This window comes from Pteropus medius, unplaced genomic scaffold (assembly GCF_902729225.1).
Source record: "Pteropus medius unplaced genomic scaffold, Ma_sr-lr_union100, whole genome shotgun sequence".
Lineage (NCBI taxonomy): Eukaryota > Metazoa > Chordata > Mammalia > Chiroptera > Pteropodidae > Pteropus > Pteropus medius.
In genome coordinates this window covers 1,603,956-1,619,733 of record NW_024354498.1, presented here as the reverse complement: position 1 = coordinate 1,619,733, position 15,778 = coordinate 1,603,956, and the positions used below count along the sequence as shown (strand labels likewise).

Below are 15,778 nucleotides of genomic sequence, written 5' to 3'. Positions count from 1 at the left end.
TTTTTTTCAAACAAATAAATCAATGCAGCACAGTATTTTAGGGGCAGAAGGTGGAAAATCTGATCAATCAACTCCATCCAAATTGGCATTTTGCAAAATACTGTGATGAAAGGAATACGGGATCTGGCAACAGAAGACAGTAATTCTCTGAGCTCTGCTCGGCCGCGTTACCTTGGGAAAGTCATATCACTTCCCTGACTTTTGTTTCTCTACCCATCAAGTAAGAGGGGGAACCAGATAATCTCTAAGACCTATTCCAACTGAAAAAGCTTTGATACTTGTCAGCATTGCTAGAACCTCAAAAGGGTTAGAAACCATGAATTGGGGAAGCAGGGGCAGGTCTCTGGTACTTTATAATGTCTGTCATTGCCGAAATGTCTATTTGCATGTAGCTCTGAGTGCAGTGAATTGTTTTTGTAATGTTGACACAAGCTCAAAATATGATTCGGATGCTGACCTCATGACTCTTGTTAACATGGTGCAGAAGAATTTACAGTGCAAGTAGAATGCTTTCTGTTTTTGTTTCAACAGCTGGACCAAGCAACACTCTCTCTAGCTGTGAGGGAAGACTACCTTGATAATAGCACAGAAGCCAAGTCTGTAAGTTTTATTCATATTCAACTCTGAGCCTTGTCAGGCTGTTGTTGGGTTCATAAGTTGTTCTAAAATTCCTCTTTATTGGAAGTGAGCAGTGTGGCTATTTGGTGATTATATTCCCAATGCAGGGAGCAAAAGCCCTTTTATTCAGGCAGAGAAATGTCTTCTGGAGGTCTGGGCATCAAGGCCGTATGAGTCCTTGTGCTCAGAGTCCTCATGATCGAGTTGGGGAGACAGCTCACCTTCGTGATGAAGTAACCAAGAAATGAGCTTGAAGCCATTTCTCACAAGTGCAGAGAGCTTACTCTGTATTACAGAAGTAATGCATGGGGAGGGATGCCCAGTCGACCAATGATTCTCAAATCGTACTGCTTAAGGATCACCTGGGAAGTTTCTATTGACTGTCAGTTCTTGGGCCACAGCCCTGGAGAGACTGATTTAGTAGACTTGAAGTGGGGCCTAGGAATCTGTTTTGTTAACAAGTGCACCAGGTTATTGTAAGCTTAATGAGAACCAGAAGGGGTCAGTCAGGTTAGACTTACTGGGTTGACTTGGAAGCCTAGCTTTTTGCATATTGGATCAGAGCTGGTTTATTCCTGATACTTTCAATTCATTTTGGAAACTGTTGAACTTCCTAAGGAGCCTTAGACCTAGGGTCCCCTCGACTAGGGAACGATCTGGTTTCTGGTCAGCCTGAGAATGCAGGAACTTTGACTGGGAAGTGCTGACTCACAATGTAAGTCCCTACCCCTCTGCTTATGTTAAACCCTATATCAGGAGGGCTCTGGAGGGCAGGAAGCTAGCCAAGATTCTAGGCAACATTCTGGCGGCTGTGGACACTCATCAGAGTTTTCCTTCTTGAAAGTGGACAGAATGAATTGTAATTTGAGAGCACCTCTGTTTCTGCTGAGGTGACTAGGTTAGGTCCTTGGTAACCCTCAATGACAGCAGACAGCCTTTTTTTACCTACTCCCTTTCATTCTCTTGCCTCCTTAGCACCACTTGACAAATTTTCTTCTTGATGCATAGCTCCCTTCATGCTTTTGTTCACAAGCTAGGATCTAAATTCCTTAGAAGGATTTCAAGGCCTTTTCCTGACTTGATTCCAAACCATGTTTGCTATGTCATCTATTCATTTCTCGTCTAAGAAAGGCAGACTCATACACCTCACAGGATGGCTCCTCATTGCTCCTGAACCTGTCTCCTTCAAATGCTGTGTCCCTTATTTCTCCAGGCTGGAATTCTTCTCAAGTTCTTGCATTTTCAAGTGCTTAGCAGCTTTATTAAGGAACTTATTTTGGTCTCTCTAATGTTACAGTTAGTAATTACATGTTTATCTCTCTTACACACTGAGAACCAGATCACACACTGGGAACCAGACTCAAGCATTATTCAATTTTTCATCTGTACCTCCCCAAGCACAGAATGCCTAGCAAGACATCTTGCACATGTATTGATTGAATAAATATTTTGAATTGAACTGGGAATTGCAAAACATTGTTTCTAATTAAGACTATTTGCAAAGCTTGCTTACTGATTCAACAAATATTTATTATGGGCCTGCTATATGCCAAGCACTGTATAAGTCCCGAGGTCGTAAACATAGCAAGAATAGCTTACAGAATCAAGATGTATGTTAGGATATCTTATTCCCATAGAATAACTATGAGATAATTTAATACCTGGTATATTGGGTTCTTAGAAGTATATCTGAAAGGAGAGGTGACCCCCCCGCCCCAAGGAGATTCTTCAATTCCTATAAAATAAGGTTCCTCCCTCTAATGGCACATGAATATCATGACAGTGGGTTTATGAACATGCAGGGAAGAAATTCTATATTTTCTATTTGCTTGGTTTTGCTTCATCATTTCTCTCATCTCTCCCTTTTTTTCCTGAGGTAGTGAGGAGAACTTTGTAAAAACCATACAAAACTGAAAAGACATAGGGCTGCAGTTGCTGGCTTTTAATTTTTTTAGTGCGAAGGTGGGTAAATTGAGCTGGAAGAGAATAAATCACAGTTCCCACTAGTCTTCACGGATCATGCCTGCTGCTTTTAGTGACAGCTCTATCCCATTATTTTATTAAAGCCTCTTGGCTGGAAAAAGGAGTCTGACCTTTAAATTTCTATTCTTGGCTCATTTGGAGATGTTTCATGTATCTATAATATTGCTGGTGGCCACAAAAACTAGTTCTCTTGATTGTTGGTGGCTGGACATCTTTGTCTCTCATGGAAGCTATCTCCAAATAGCCATCACTCTTCTTTCTCCCAAAGTGGTAGGTGGGTGGTTGGTATTGCATAATGCCTGTACCATACTTTGAGTACACAGTGAAAATGAAAATTTATTTTCGCCTGCTGTTTCTGCTCCCCTTTGTCCCTGAAATGTACCTTTTAATAGGCTGTTGTCATGGTCACTTGCTTCTTTATCTCTTACAGTATCGGGATGCCCTTTACAAGTTCATGGTGGATACTGCCGTGCTTTTGGGAGCTAATAGCTCCCGAGCAGAGCATGACATGAAGTCGGCGCTTAGATTGGAAATTAAGATAGCTGAGGTAAGTCTTAATCTAAAATCTCTTTCTTTTCTTTTTTTTTTATTTTAAAGGCAGTTTATCCTGAAATAAATAAATAAATAAATAAATATAAATATATATATATAAAATAAATATTTATATAAACAAACTCGAGGGAGAATGAGAAATCCTAAATGGTTAGCTTTGTTCATAGAATAACTTTTTTTTCTAGAACAACCAAAGTGTAAAGTCCCTGTACATTCCCAGGACCAGAGGGAACAAATATAGTGAGATCTGCTTGTGGGAGATTCCTTGGACTGGAAAAAAAATCATTTGTCAAGAAGCTCTTGTATATGGGTTGGTAACCTTTTCTGACAAGTTGGTAAAAATCAAGTGCATGTGAGTCCGAGTGTTGCTTGGTTTAGTGCTTGGTGAGGTGGTGGTGAGGTACAGAGTTGGATGGTGGATAAGGGCCAGGAGGACTTAGTCTCTCTCTCAGCCTCAGTGACATACGTGTGTACCTCTCTCCAAAGTCCTACTTGCAGAGCAGAAAGTTCATTCCTGCGTGTCACCTTTGAAGACTGCACAAGGACCACTGCAGACGTCCTGGAGTCAAAGCCTGTGCCACTAAGCTGAGCCTAGAGGCAAATAAGAGGCCTGGAGCTCCACTTCGGATGAGGCTCTGATAGATTGGGGGAGGCCTTTTCCTGAGCCAGGGATTTAGACCAAAAAGGGAACTAAAAACAGCTGGGTTGAGGCAAGACTGGGAATTGTCAAGAGGCTAAATGAAGTGACACATCCATGGGGAGGGGGGAAGTAGCTGGCAGAGAACTGAAAACAGCTTCGAGGCCAAAGGGCTCCAACCTGGAGCCGTGAGCCTGAGTAGAGGGAGAAGGAGTGGACGTTCTCTGAGGCAGTGATTTGAACTGAGGCAGGAACCTGTTTGTAAGATACATGATGTCTCTCCTGTGGAGCATGAGGAGAAAGAAGCTAAGGGTATCGAAACATTTAGTAAAAAGGGGGCAGATGTCTGCCACTCAGCCCTCTGTGACTTTGCCTCGAAAACTCCATGGTGAATGAATTTTTGGCCAGCTGGTAAATCTTACCTTAATTTCTTACACTCCAGGTCCCTAGGGACATTCAAAATGAGTGGGACACATAGTACCAGGGAAACTTCCAAAGCTTCCCTGAGGAGGCAGGATAGCCTACTCGAGTAAAATAAGTCATTATAAATACAGCCATGGAAGTGTGCATTTACCCAATCCTAGCTAGAGAGGTGAGCTCACAAGGGGAGGGCTTATTGATGGAATGACCCTTGTGATCGGAGCCACGTGGAGTTTAGTCGAAAGGCTTGACAGGAAATAAATCTAGGCAATGTCTTGAATCATAGTTCAAACCCTGGGAGTGGTGATGGAGGATGGGGATGTAAGGGTAGGAGAGTCCTATGGGAGGTGTCTGTTTTAGTGCAAGGGAATCAGATGATGAAGGGCCTTAAGGCAAAATTATGATGTGGTTCAGGGGTGGGTGTGGGGAGCTACTGCCTGTCCATGGATGCTATTAAGATGGCTCATGAAGAAGATGATCATTGCTGTTCTTTTTAGGTTAGATTAAACATGCAGAGGCGAGAAGCTTGAGTTTGGTTTGGTTTTGGCAAAATGGCCAAGAGTATGCATATAGGGAATGGAAAGAGTGAAGAGTCAGGGCTGGAGACGCAGTCTTGAGAATGTGTGTCTGGATAGTGATTGAACCCATACCCTCAGCAGTGAGGCCAAGGTAATCTCAAGGCCAGAGAAACCAGAAGGAAGAGGGGAAGTGAGGGAATGAGCTGTTGATAGAATGATTGCAGATGGCAGTGGTATCCAGATAGTCTAGTGCTCTTCAGTGAAAATGTGACCCTGAGGATGAGGGGTGGTCTGTGATTCGTGAAACACCAAGATCAGTATCTGCATACCACAGGTGAAGGTCAAATGTTTATCTTAATCGACCATCCTCAGTTTGCCTGTCAAAACTGGACCAGTAATAGATTTTGTCCATCCACATTATAGGTGAGGAAGGGATTCTGGGTAGTTATTTCTATGTCGAGGACAATGTTTCACACTGAACAGGACAGGAAATTTTATTTTCTTACTCTTGCCTAACGTGATGTCTTTATTTTTCTCTCCCAAGTTCGGCACCACACCCAAATCTTGAAAAACTGTATAAAACTATGCAGATGTTTTGGCACATGCAGAAAGTAGTCATGCAGTAAGAAATGGTTCCTTTGAAAAAAATAACCAAAGTCTTTTCCTAACAGATAATGATTCCACATGAAAACCGAACCAGCGAGGCCATGTACAACAAAATGAACATTTCCCAACTGAGTGCTATGATTCCCCAGGTTGGTGACAACGATCTAGGAAATTTTATGTTAACTTTTTATGTTACAAGTGATTGTATTTCATCTGTGTGTAAAGTTTTGTATTGTAAAACTTACTGTCAGTCTTTTTGGTTATTCTCATAACCAACCACGAAGATAAAGTATCCCTTGTCTGTGAATCAGGATGTTTTCTGCTATAAGGGACAGGAAACCTTTCCGAGATGGCTTGAAAACTTACAGCCCCTTTTCTCGCATGACAAAAATCTAGACGTAGGAGGCTGTTGGTGTTGGTTTAGCTGTTTAACAGTGTTGTCAAAGACCCAAGTTCTTTCTTTCCATTCCACGTTACTGTATTCGCTTTTCGATTTCATGTTTGATGACTCAAGGTTGCAAGGTGGCTACCACAGATCCACATGTCATTTCTGCCATCAGGGCAGGAAGAAGGAGGAAGGGCTGGGGATGGCCACATCTGACTCTTTTACCAGAAAAAAACAAAGCCTTTCTAGAATATCCCCAGACGTCTTCCCTTTATTTCTTATTGACTAGAATTGGGGCATGTAGCCATCCCTATGTACAGGGAAGGCTGGGCCAGGGAGTAACTGGTTTTCCATTTCAATAATGGAAGCAGGCAAGGGAGCAAAAACAAGAAAGAGGTTGGAAATGACCTTTGGGGTAGCCAGTTAAAGACACCAAGATAGTGATGCTCTGAAGAGGTGACATATGTTACTTTTTGTTGCTCCTTGTTTCCCCTGTGTTAGAAGGCTGTGCCACAGGGAAGGCTGTGATGTACTTGGGCCTCTGTGTCTGTGCGGACATGATGAATGAGTGGGTATGGGAGCCAGAGAGAGTGCAGGGGAGAACAAGGGCTGAAGGTGAGGGCAGGAGGGAGGGAGAGTGTAAGAAGGAAGGAGGGAGAGAGCAGGAGAGAAGGGAAGGAGAGAGGGAGAGCACAGAATGCGGGAGTACAAAGAGGGAGAGAGAGAACGAAGGAGGAGAGCTGAAAGTGCTAAAGGCAGTGTCAGGGAGGGTCAGGGGGGGAGCAAGCATAGGTATTACCTGTTGAGTCTGTATGTGTTGTCCGTATGCACATGGTACAGAACACGTATTCCATTTATGATTCAGAAAGTAGGTCTGGGTGGTGGGGATCAGGCATTTATTTTCTAGGTGTGAGCAGTCGCATCTTTAATTATTTGGTCTGAAATCACAAGCAGTGGATTATGTTCAGCCGACTCTATGTTTGCCTCTCTCCTTGCTTGCTGTCTAGCAAGAGGTTCTCTAACTGTTTTTCTCTTTCTCCTTAGTTTGACTGGCTGAGCTACATCAGGAAGGTCATTGATACCAGACTCTACCCCGACCTGAAAGACATTGGCCCCTCAGAGAACGTGGTGGTTCGCGTTCCACAGTACTTTAAGGATTTGTTTAGGATATTAGGCTCTGAGAGGAAGAAGTAAGAGCTTTCTTATGTATTTTACTATGACTTTTGTTTTTTCTTTAAAATTATAAGGCCTCCCCTCCTTTGAAAACTGTTTTTAGTGAAAGTTATATCAGAAGAGTCTTGGGGAAAATCATGGTGCCCTTTGTGACAAATTGGCCAAAACCATCATCTAGTGCAATTTATTTGCTGCAATGACAGCAATTATATAAGATTTTTGCTCCTTATTTCTGGCCCTTCTTCATACTTTTCTCTCTGAAAACCTAAATTGTTTATTAGTTTTGGGAACTAGTTACATAATGATGTTATTTTCTGAGACTTTTTTTTTCCCCCCAGCTCATTCTTGGTCTTTCGTTGCCTTTTTTTTTCTGGTTTCTTTTTAGCCAATAAGCCATTTTGTGGCAATAAACTGAAGTACCTATATTGAAAAGACATAAGATCACTCAGAGCTGTAGAAAAATCGCACCGATGAAACAACTTCAGGAACTGTCAGGTTTTTCTTACGTGAAAGAATGTTTTAGAATTTGTCGCCTTACTACTTTACCCCTACAAAACCAAGGAAATCCTAAAAATGCCCAGGAAAGAGAATTTTACATCTTCAGGAAGCCATTTATATTTGACTACATCTAGAAAATGAGGCACAGAAAGGTCAACTAGTTTATAAAGAGAATTTACTAGTCCAATTGCCAGGCATGATTAAAAATTATATTTTCTTATTTGGACTTAGACAAGATATATTGTCAGAAGTTATGTTAAAAAAGAAAGGCACCTTCAGAAGTCCTAGGAGTAAAATTTAACACCAATCCCCACCAACAGAAACACTTAGACAACTTTGAAGAGCTGTTGCTCTTTTTAGGATGATATCTTCTTATGGCAAAAGCAATATATGTTCATTGAGGAAAGCATACAGAACAGTAAATATTGAGAAAAGAGAGAGAAGAAACAATAAATTCATTTAAAATTCTACCAGAGATAAGCAGTGATTCTTTGAAAATTCTCTAAGTGAAAATTGAATCTAGAGGTATATAAACATGTGTGTTGGGTAGAGCCTCACTGTTCAAACTGTGCTTCATGGACCAGTAATGACAGCAGCAGCACATTCCAAGGCACCTTCTCCATAGGGGCTGATACAGTAGATCTAGAGTGAGGCTTAGGAATCTATATTTTAATAAGCACCCCAGGAGAGTCTCATGCTTAGTTTTTTTGGGGGGACCTACTGTATTAGAAGATTATTCATATGTACTTCCTAGCTTGAAATGCTATAAAATATGACCCAAATGATTTTCTACTCCTATGCCATTGAGTTTTACTGAGCACATTTTAAATATTGGTGGTAGTTTCTGTTGAAAGGTGGAGTTAGCCATGCTATGTATGATGTATTCTTCAGACTTAGTGAGTTGTTTTCCTTCTAGTGTTTGTGTAACCTTCTGTTGTAAATTAGTAGCTACTTTAAGAAATTGTATTAATTTTATTTCCAAAAAGCCCGAGTTACAACCAGGTGATAGATTAGGCCTTGGTTTACTGAACGACCTGTCATAACAAAAGGGACCAAGAAAGACTATGAGTGAAGGGCGATTTTAATCTGGGTCTTGTGAAAGTGATAATTTGGACATATGTAAACATAGTGAACAACAATGGAAGAAAATATAGATAGAAAAATTACCTGCAGACATTATGATATTTCATTTTTAAATTGAGACAAAAACATCTCTTTCACATAGTTCTCCTCAACAACCAGTTCATCAAAAACAACTTGTATTTTATATATTATGAGATTTCAAGACGTATACATCTTGAAAAGACTGATTATTTGCATATCACAGTAAGTTTTTTTATACTACTAAACATATTTGATCTTCACTTGTGTTACACTACAAGAGCAGTCAAGGAAATGTTCCCTTGGGTCCCCATAGTTACCATATTAGTTAGGGCATGCTATGCTAATCACTGTAATAAGTACCTCTAAAACTCTCAGTGGCTTGTATAATAAAAATATACTCTTGGCTAATCGAACAGTCCAATATGGGTGTTCTCCAGGTAATGACTCAGGAACCCAGGCTCTGCTGTCTTGTGGCTCTGCCCTCCTCTGGATGTTTGGAATCCTCTCCATTTAGCTGGCACATGGGGAAAGAGAGGGAGTGGAGGATTGCACAGGAGATTTTTGTGGGAAGGCCTAGAGGTAGTGTATGTCACTTCTACCCATGTACCATTGGCCAGAAGAGAAGGTGGGAAGTATAGTTGCGCTGTGTGCCCAGGAGCAAAATATCAAATAAATTATCTGATTTTCTTGAAATGACCTTTTCTTGTTTGTTTTGCTTCCCTACCCCCATGACATGGTGAGCACCTGATGGTGGGCACGCTTGTGCAGTAAGTCCTCACTTAGCATCATTGATAGGTTCTGTGACTAAGCAAAACTATGTATGATGAAACCAGTTTTATCATAGACTAATTGATACAATTGAGGCCAATTGATATAATCCTACAGTATCTCATAAACTTTATAATGAAGTGATGTTATTTGAGGACCTACTGTAATTGCTTTTGTAACTTCAAGGCCTAGTACAGCACTTCACATAGTAGATACTTCCTAAAAATTTCTGGACATTAACCAGATGCCCCAATTGCTACTGTTCAGGAGGTACTATATAAGCAGAACCTCAAAGGATAAGGAGGAGTTTTCTAGGTAGGGCAGAGTGGAAAGGGGGATGCTGCACATTGTGATTGATGGGACTAGCATGTTGCTTTCGAAGCAGGAGTCCAGAGAGCTGGGGAGGCTTTGAGGGGTTGGTTCAGGCCCAGGATATGTAGAGGAAAGGCTTCAGCTTATTGTTTCCAGCATCCTCTCACCTCTCCCCTGGAGGCACCTTTGAAGAAACAGTGAGCCAGTCCTTCTCAAGTTGAGTGTCAATGCTGTACTTCTGTTCTGAGAAACTGCCTGTGAAAATCACACATGGGTCATGATGATGTTAACCACTATTATGGCTAACAGTTACCTTTATTCCTTAAAATAACTATATGTTGTTCTCATTTTACAAATGAAGAAGCCAAGGTTAAGTGACTTTCCTGAGGATACAACTCTAAGAGGAGGCAGAGCTGAGATTTACCCTCATTTATATCCTATCTCTTTTCCATACATGTACGTGTATGGAAAAGAGACAGTTTTCAGGCACGTCCCTGTTAGCTTTGGAAATAGACAATTTCCCTGTTATTTTCAGGTTTACAGAACCATCCTAAGTTGGTATTAGCTGCTCATTTCTTGATTGCTGCCTTCCCCCATGTATCATGCCCCATGCCAGCATGGTGAGATTAGGCCTCTCTTTCTGACTGAGTGGCTGTGGAGGCAGTGGCGCCGATTTCCTGGCAGGTGGTACATGGCTCAAAACTAGAGCAATGAGATCCCTCAGAGATGGTGCCAGAGATTGTGTTGGCCCTTGCGATTCAAGGGAGTAGGTGGCCAGGGCAGGGCCAATTGGGGACATGAGCTGGAGGCTGCATATGGGGAAAGGAGTTGGTGTTCAAGGTGTAAAGGGGGTGTGAGAACACAGTGTGAGCTGGGTCCCTCAAGTTACGTGCATGTCTTCCCAGCTTTATGTGGAGTGATCGCACATAGATAGTTTGAAATCAGCTCTGGTAGGAATATTTACACCATGGAAATCAGCAAATGCTACAAATCAGTTTTTTTTCTTGGAAGCCAGTTGTCTGGCACATCACTGGGTGAGGCATACTGTAGACTTCTGTCCTTTTCTGCCCTCTTCAGCTGTCCCCCACACTGATGACTTGAGACTGTCTCAGATATCATCTGATTTGGCCTGAGGAGCAAGAATGGGAGGGGTGAGGATGAAGAAGGATGGGGTCAGAGAGATTTGGCTTGGGATCTTCTTCCTGGCAAGGCTTGGCCTCATGGAGGTCATCTGTGTCAGAACTATTTTTTTTTTTAAAGCAGGCTGGCCTAAAGTAAACCCTTGGAGATTTTTCCAAGCCTTTATGATCTTTCCTGTCTTCAGTTTTATTTTCATACAAAGCAAGCACAGTGTATATTGAAGTGAGGCAATTATGTTGGACAGATGTTCCCAGAGGCTTACCTGGCAATGTGCTGTTATGTGGACTTCTTACGGGACTCAGCAATGCTGAGGGTGGTCTAGGGCCTCGCTGTTCAGAGTGTGGCCCACGGAGAGCAGTATGGGCTTTCTCTGAGACCTCATTAGGAATGCAGACTCTCAGACTCTGCCCCAGACATACAGAATCAGACTCTGCAATTTACGAAGATCCCCAGAGGATTCATACACACATTAAAGTGTAAGAAGCACTGATCTGGGATTTAGAAAGTCCTAGTTTAGCTATTGCTCAGAAAGATGAGGAGGTGGAGTTTTCATAAACCAATGGTTCTTAAACCTGACAAGCAACAAAATCCCCTGGAGGGCTTGTTAAAACTGACTGCTGGGCTCCACCCCAGAGTTTCTGATTCAGTAGGTCTGGGGCAGGCCCAGGAATTTTCTAACAAATTCTCAGGTGACGCCGAAGTTGCCTCCCTGGGAACATGTTTTGAGAACCACTGCCTTAGGGATACCTCTAGGCAGCCTTTAGGATTTAGGAAGATCTCTGTGGCTTGGAGGACTTTTGAGAAAAACCTATTTAGCTCACCTCATGTAGTATGACTGAGAGAAGCAAATGCAAGCACTGGAATCTGAAGCCCCAAATGTTAGTCCTGGATTTGACACATCTTTGGAAGCCCCTTGACCTTTGACCTTTGTTTTCTTTATCTGAAAATGGGAGTGATAATAATGACCACCTCATAGCATCTTCATGAGGATCATAAAAGGTACTTTATGATCTCTTAAATGCAATACGAATGCAAATTGTCATTAATTGAGAACAAGGAGCAGCAAAAGCTTCTGAAAAGATCTTCCCATTCAGAAGCTTTGGGAAATGATTTCATGTTGCTTTCTTAGTGGTGGGTTTTCTCCTCAGATAGTTTGTTTTCTTCTATTGTCATTTGGAGATATTACTGTACTGCTGAAAATGCTTTTTGGAAAAAAAAAGATGTATGTTTATTTCAAGGACTGTTACTGAGCCTGATTTTTTTTTTTTTTTTTTTTTTTTTTTAGTGTGTCTGAGCATTAGGTGGCAGTGATTCAGTCATTATGGTCAGATCTGCTTCTGGCATGGTAATATAAGCTCTCCAAAGCGGTATGCTCCCCCATGTTCTGTCAATGTATTTATAACTGGAGCAGCTCATCAGCGCCATTGTCTCACTATGCGAGCATTCCATCTCCTGCATTCCATACTCTGGCTTCCATTTCCTGGCTTTCCAAGGTCTTATGCTAGCGTCTTAGTAATAATGCCTTGCCCATGAAGGCCTCACACACTTTCTTTCATACTTACAGATTTCTGATAAGTGCCTTTGTCAGAGTGTTTTGGGGTCTCCCTTACTGACCAGGAAACTTGCCGAATGATAGGCATTAATTCCTCACCATGTAGCATGGGGAATAGCACATGGGCTTAGAGTTAGACACACCTGGGTCTGGTCTAGCCTCCATTGCTTATTACCCCAGTTCTCCAACTTGGGTGCATATTGCGCTTAGCTGGGAGGAATGGAAAAGCTATGCTGGGTTCCACCCTAGAGATTCTGATTTAATTGAGCTGGAGGGACCTGGACATCTGGATTTTTAAAACTCCCTAGGCAATTTTGCCTAGTTGGAGACCCACTGACTAAATGATCATGAGAAGTTCCTTAATGGTTCTAGGCCTCCAGTTTCTTGTATGTAAAATGAGTACAATAATATTTCTCCTATAGTGGTGCTATGGGGATTATAGATAGTGCTGACATGGTATGATTTCAAGGGAGCTAGAAAGGCCTACACGTTCAAAACCCCAACATATTTCCATCACAGTGCCTCTTCTACCACCATCAGGACCCATCCTAACAATCTCCTGAGCCACTCTGGCTCATCACCGCTCCTTTGAAGGAATATCTTTTGAATTCATGTAAGGATATCTACTAGCTGTGTTCCTCTTCTCATCTGCACCTATGGATCCAGTATAACTCTCACATCCAGCAAGCAGTATTTTAAGGTCAAAGACCATGCAGACCTTGTGCTAGAATCAGGCTTTGCCCCATTGACGTTCTCTACACTGAACCTTGATTGCTACCTCTACCTCCCACTGTAGCTGGCCTTTTTGGCTTGCCTCCGAGAGTGACGACTCTGCTCACCATCTCCTCCAACACATGAGCTAGTCCTACATTACTTAGCTTGCCCACATTTCACATTCCTGCTTCACACACCCAAGCCTTCCATTCTGTAGGCATAGCACAGGCCCTGTCCCTCTCATGAAGCCTACTCTTATCTCTCAGTTTGAGGTGTGTGGGCTCCTTTCGGCGAAGCATTTGGCATGCACTTTTGGGTGCTAGGGTCTGCCAAATTATTATTTATGCACTTTTCTCATTTCCCCTGCTCAGCTCAATGCTTTAGGAGATCAGGGACTATATCTTTCTCGCCTTCCCAACTCCCCAGTACCTAGAACTATTAGTACATATCTGGGTCCTCAGGATGTGCTGATTGGATGAAAGGACGATCTCTTATGTACTTGCCGTGTCCCTTCAATTAAAAAACCTCATTATATGAATAAGCTGAAATCTCAAGCCCTGTGTCCCCCAGCTAGACTCTTAAGTTCTCTGAATGTAGGTGCCAGGATCCTATTTCTTTATATTTCTCGTGGTGTCTGGAATAATACTTGGGCAACAGTAAATGTCCTTCTTGTCTTGCTCAGGAGTAGGAATGTGGACTCCAAAGATCCAAAGGAATGACCTAAAATTACATGTGTGTGTTTATAGTAGCCTCAACAGAATGTGGACAAGGGCTAGGCTTTGTTGATGAGAGCGGTGGTCTCCGGGGAGGAGTGTACATACCCCAACAATAACCACTGAATCCAAAAATAATATTTTAAAACTTTTATATGTCTTTATATTTTATCAAAAAAATAGAGTTGTTTGAGTTCTATAATAGATGGCCATAGATCCTTCATTTGTGATGTATGACACACACGAGGGGAGTCAGGGTCACCCTTAGTAGTTTGTTTTCATTAGGTATATTGAAAATAATCTTGAGCTGTTTACATATACCTATAGACTTATGAATTTTATTGTCTGGTTTAATCCTCAAAAAATGGACAAATGGCTTTAAAAATTCTTGCAGAGAAACAGGAATTGGAGCTATTACTAATAAAGTACAAGTAAATGGCAGGAAAATGGCAGAAGTGGCCTTAATCCTAATCTAATATGCTACCTTGGGTAGCTAGATGACAAGGTGAAAGCAATGGGAGTGAACCATATCTGACAAGGATATGGTCCAAAATGTTTAAAAATAGTCAAGAAGACTATATGAAATGTGGATTTACATGCACTGTTATTGTTTTATTACCCTAATCCTATGTGGATAATGTGTCTTGAAGAATTAACTAATGGTGTTTGAAGAATTAACTAATGACTTTTGAAAGTATCTTTACTTCATTTTATCTTTAGAAATTTCTATTTCTATATTTGTTAAAACATCTCTGATATGTTATAGTTTATTAGTCCATTAGTTTATCTCTATGTAAATGAAAATAACTACACATATATTGGATATATATGCTGAAAAACATTTTATTGCTACAAGTACATGTTCACTGGGTTAGAGCGAATGAGATTGTGGGTTGTTCTTTTTAAAAAATTTAAAATTTTTTTCAATTACAGTTGACATAAGATATATTAGTTTCAGGTGTACAACATAGTGATTAGACATTTATATAACTTAGGAAGTGATCACCCCGATAAGTCTAGTATGAATGCGAGTTTTTCTTGATGGGCCAGTTACCATCATCATGTCACACTGCCCTCACATGGCTGGCTGACCTAAAAGCCATCTCAAGAATGTGTGTTATTAGTCAGCATGATAATGGCACAGCTGGGGAGAGATGGGTCATTAAAAATTCATCATCACTGTTGGTTATAAATTAACTCAGATCACACAGCCTTCTGAAGTCACTGGCATCTTTGGCTTACAGAAAAAGCCAACACTTAACAGAGTGTAATGGATTTTTAAAAACGTGTTACGGGCATTACATGCGAATATGGGGTGGTTATGTGTTTGGATGTCAACAACAAAAACAAAAATCTGGAATTTGCTCTTCGTCAAGCATTTTCTTATTTATATTAACCTCACAATAATCTTGTACGGTAGGGATCATCCACATTGTATGACAAGGAAAGATAAAAATAGCACACTTTAGTGCCTTGCCAAAGCTCACATATCTAGTCAGTATAGAACCAGCGTACAAATCTAGATAATTGATATTAGCTAATATATTGCTATTTGTTTCCAAAGATAAGAATTCACCTGCATTTATTATCAAGCCACCTAATAATTCAAAATTGTACTGACAATTTTGAGATATAAAAGGCTGGGCAACAGGGGACACCATGCCCTGAGAGGGAAAACAAAATGTTCACAATGAGGCCTGGAGTTGGAATCTTCATTTCATCTGTCTGTAGAAGGTGGTGAAAAGCAAACCAATTTTGGTTAAGCTTATTGACTTTGTATCATCTTATGTGATTTCTCAAGTGAAGGTTCTGCAGTTTTGTATAAGCAAGAGGTCCCTCAATGGAGCTTTGCCAACAGTTTTTCCCAAGGCATTCTGCAGAGCATCAGATATCGACCTAAGTGCAATAAATGTGCATCTCTCTCTGTTAACAGGACCATTGCCAACTATTTGGTGTGGAGGATGGTTTATTCCAGAATTCCAAACCTCAGCAGACGCTTTCAGTATAGGTGGCTAGAATTTTCAAGGGTAAGTTTGAAGAAGATTGCAATGTTACATGACTGGGTAACTTTACATGCCACAGCAG

At 41.2% G+C, this 15,778-nt stretch overlaps 1 protein-coding gene across 1 annotated transcript in view; it reads left to right on the top strand.

The window, feature by feature from the left end:
• PHEX (phosphate regulating endopeptidase X-linked) overlaps positions 1 to 15,778 on the top strand; it is a 173,054-nt gene that overhangs the window by 41,901 nt on the left and 115,375 nt on the right. Inside the window, exons 6-10 of the mRNA XM_039852264.1 lie at positions 532 to 600; positions 3,032 to 3,148; positions 5,400 to 5,483; positions 6,764 to 6,909; positions 15,627 to 15,720. Coding sequence (XP_039708198.1) covers positions 532 to 600; positions 3,032 to 3,148; positions 5,400 to 5,483; positions 6,764 to 6,909; positions 15,627 to 15,720 — 510 coding nt within the window. The remainder of the gene's footprint in view (positions 1 to 531; positions 601 to 3,031; positions 3,149 to 5,399; positions 5,484 to 6,763; positions 6,910 to 15,626; positions 15,721 to 15,778) is intronic.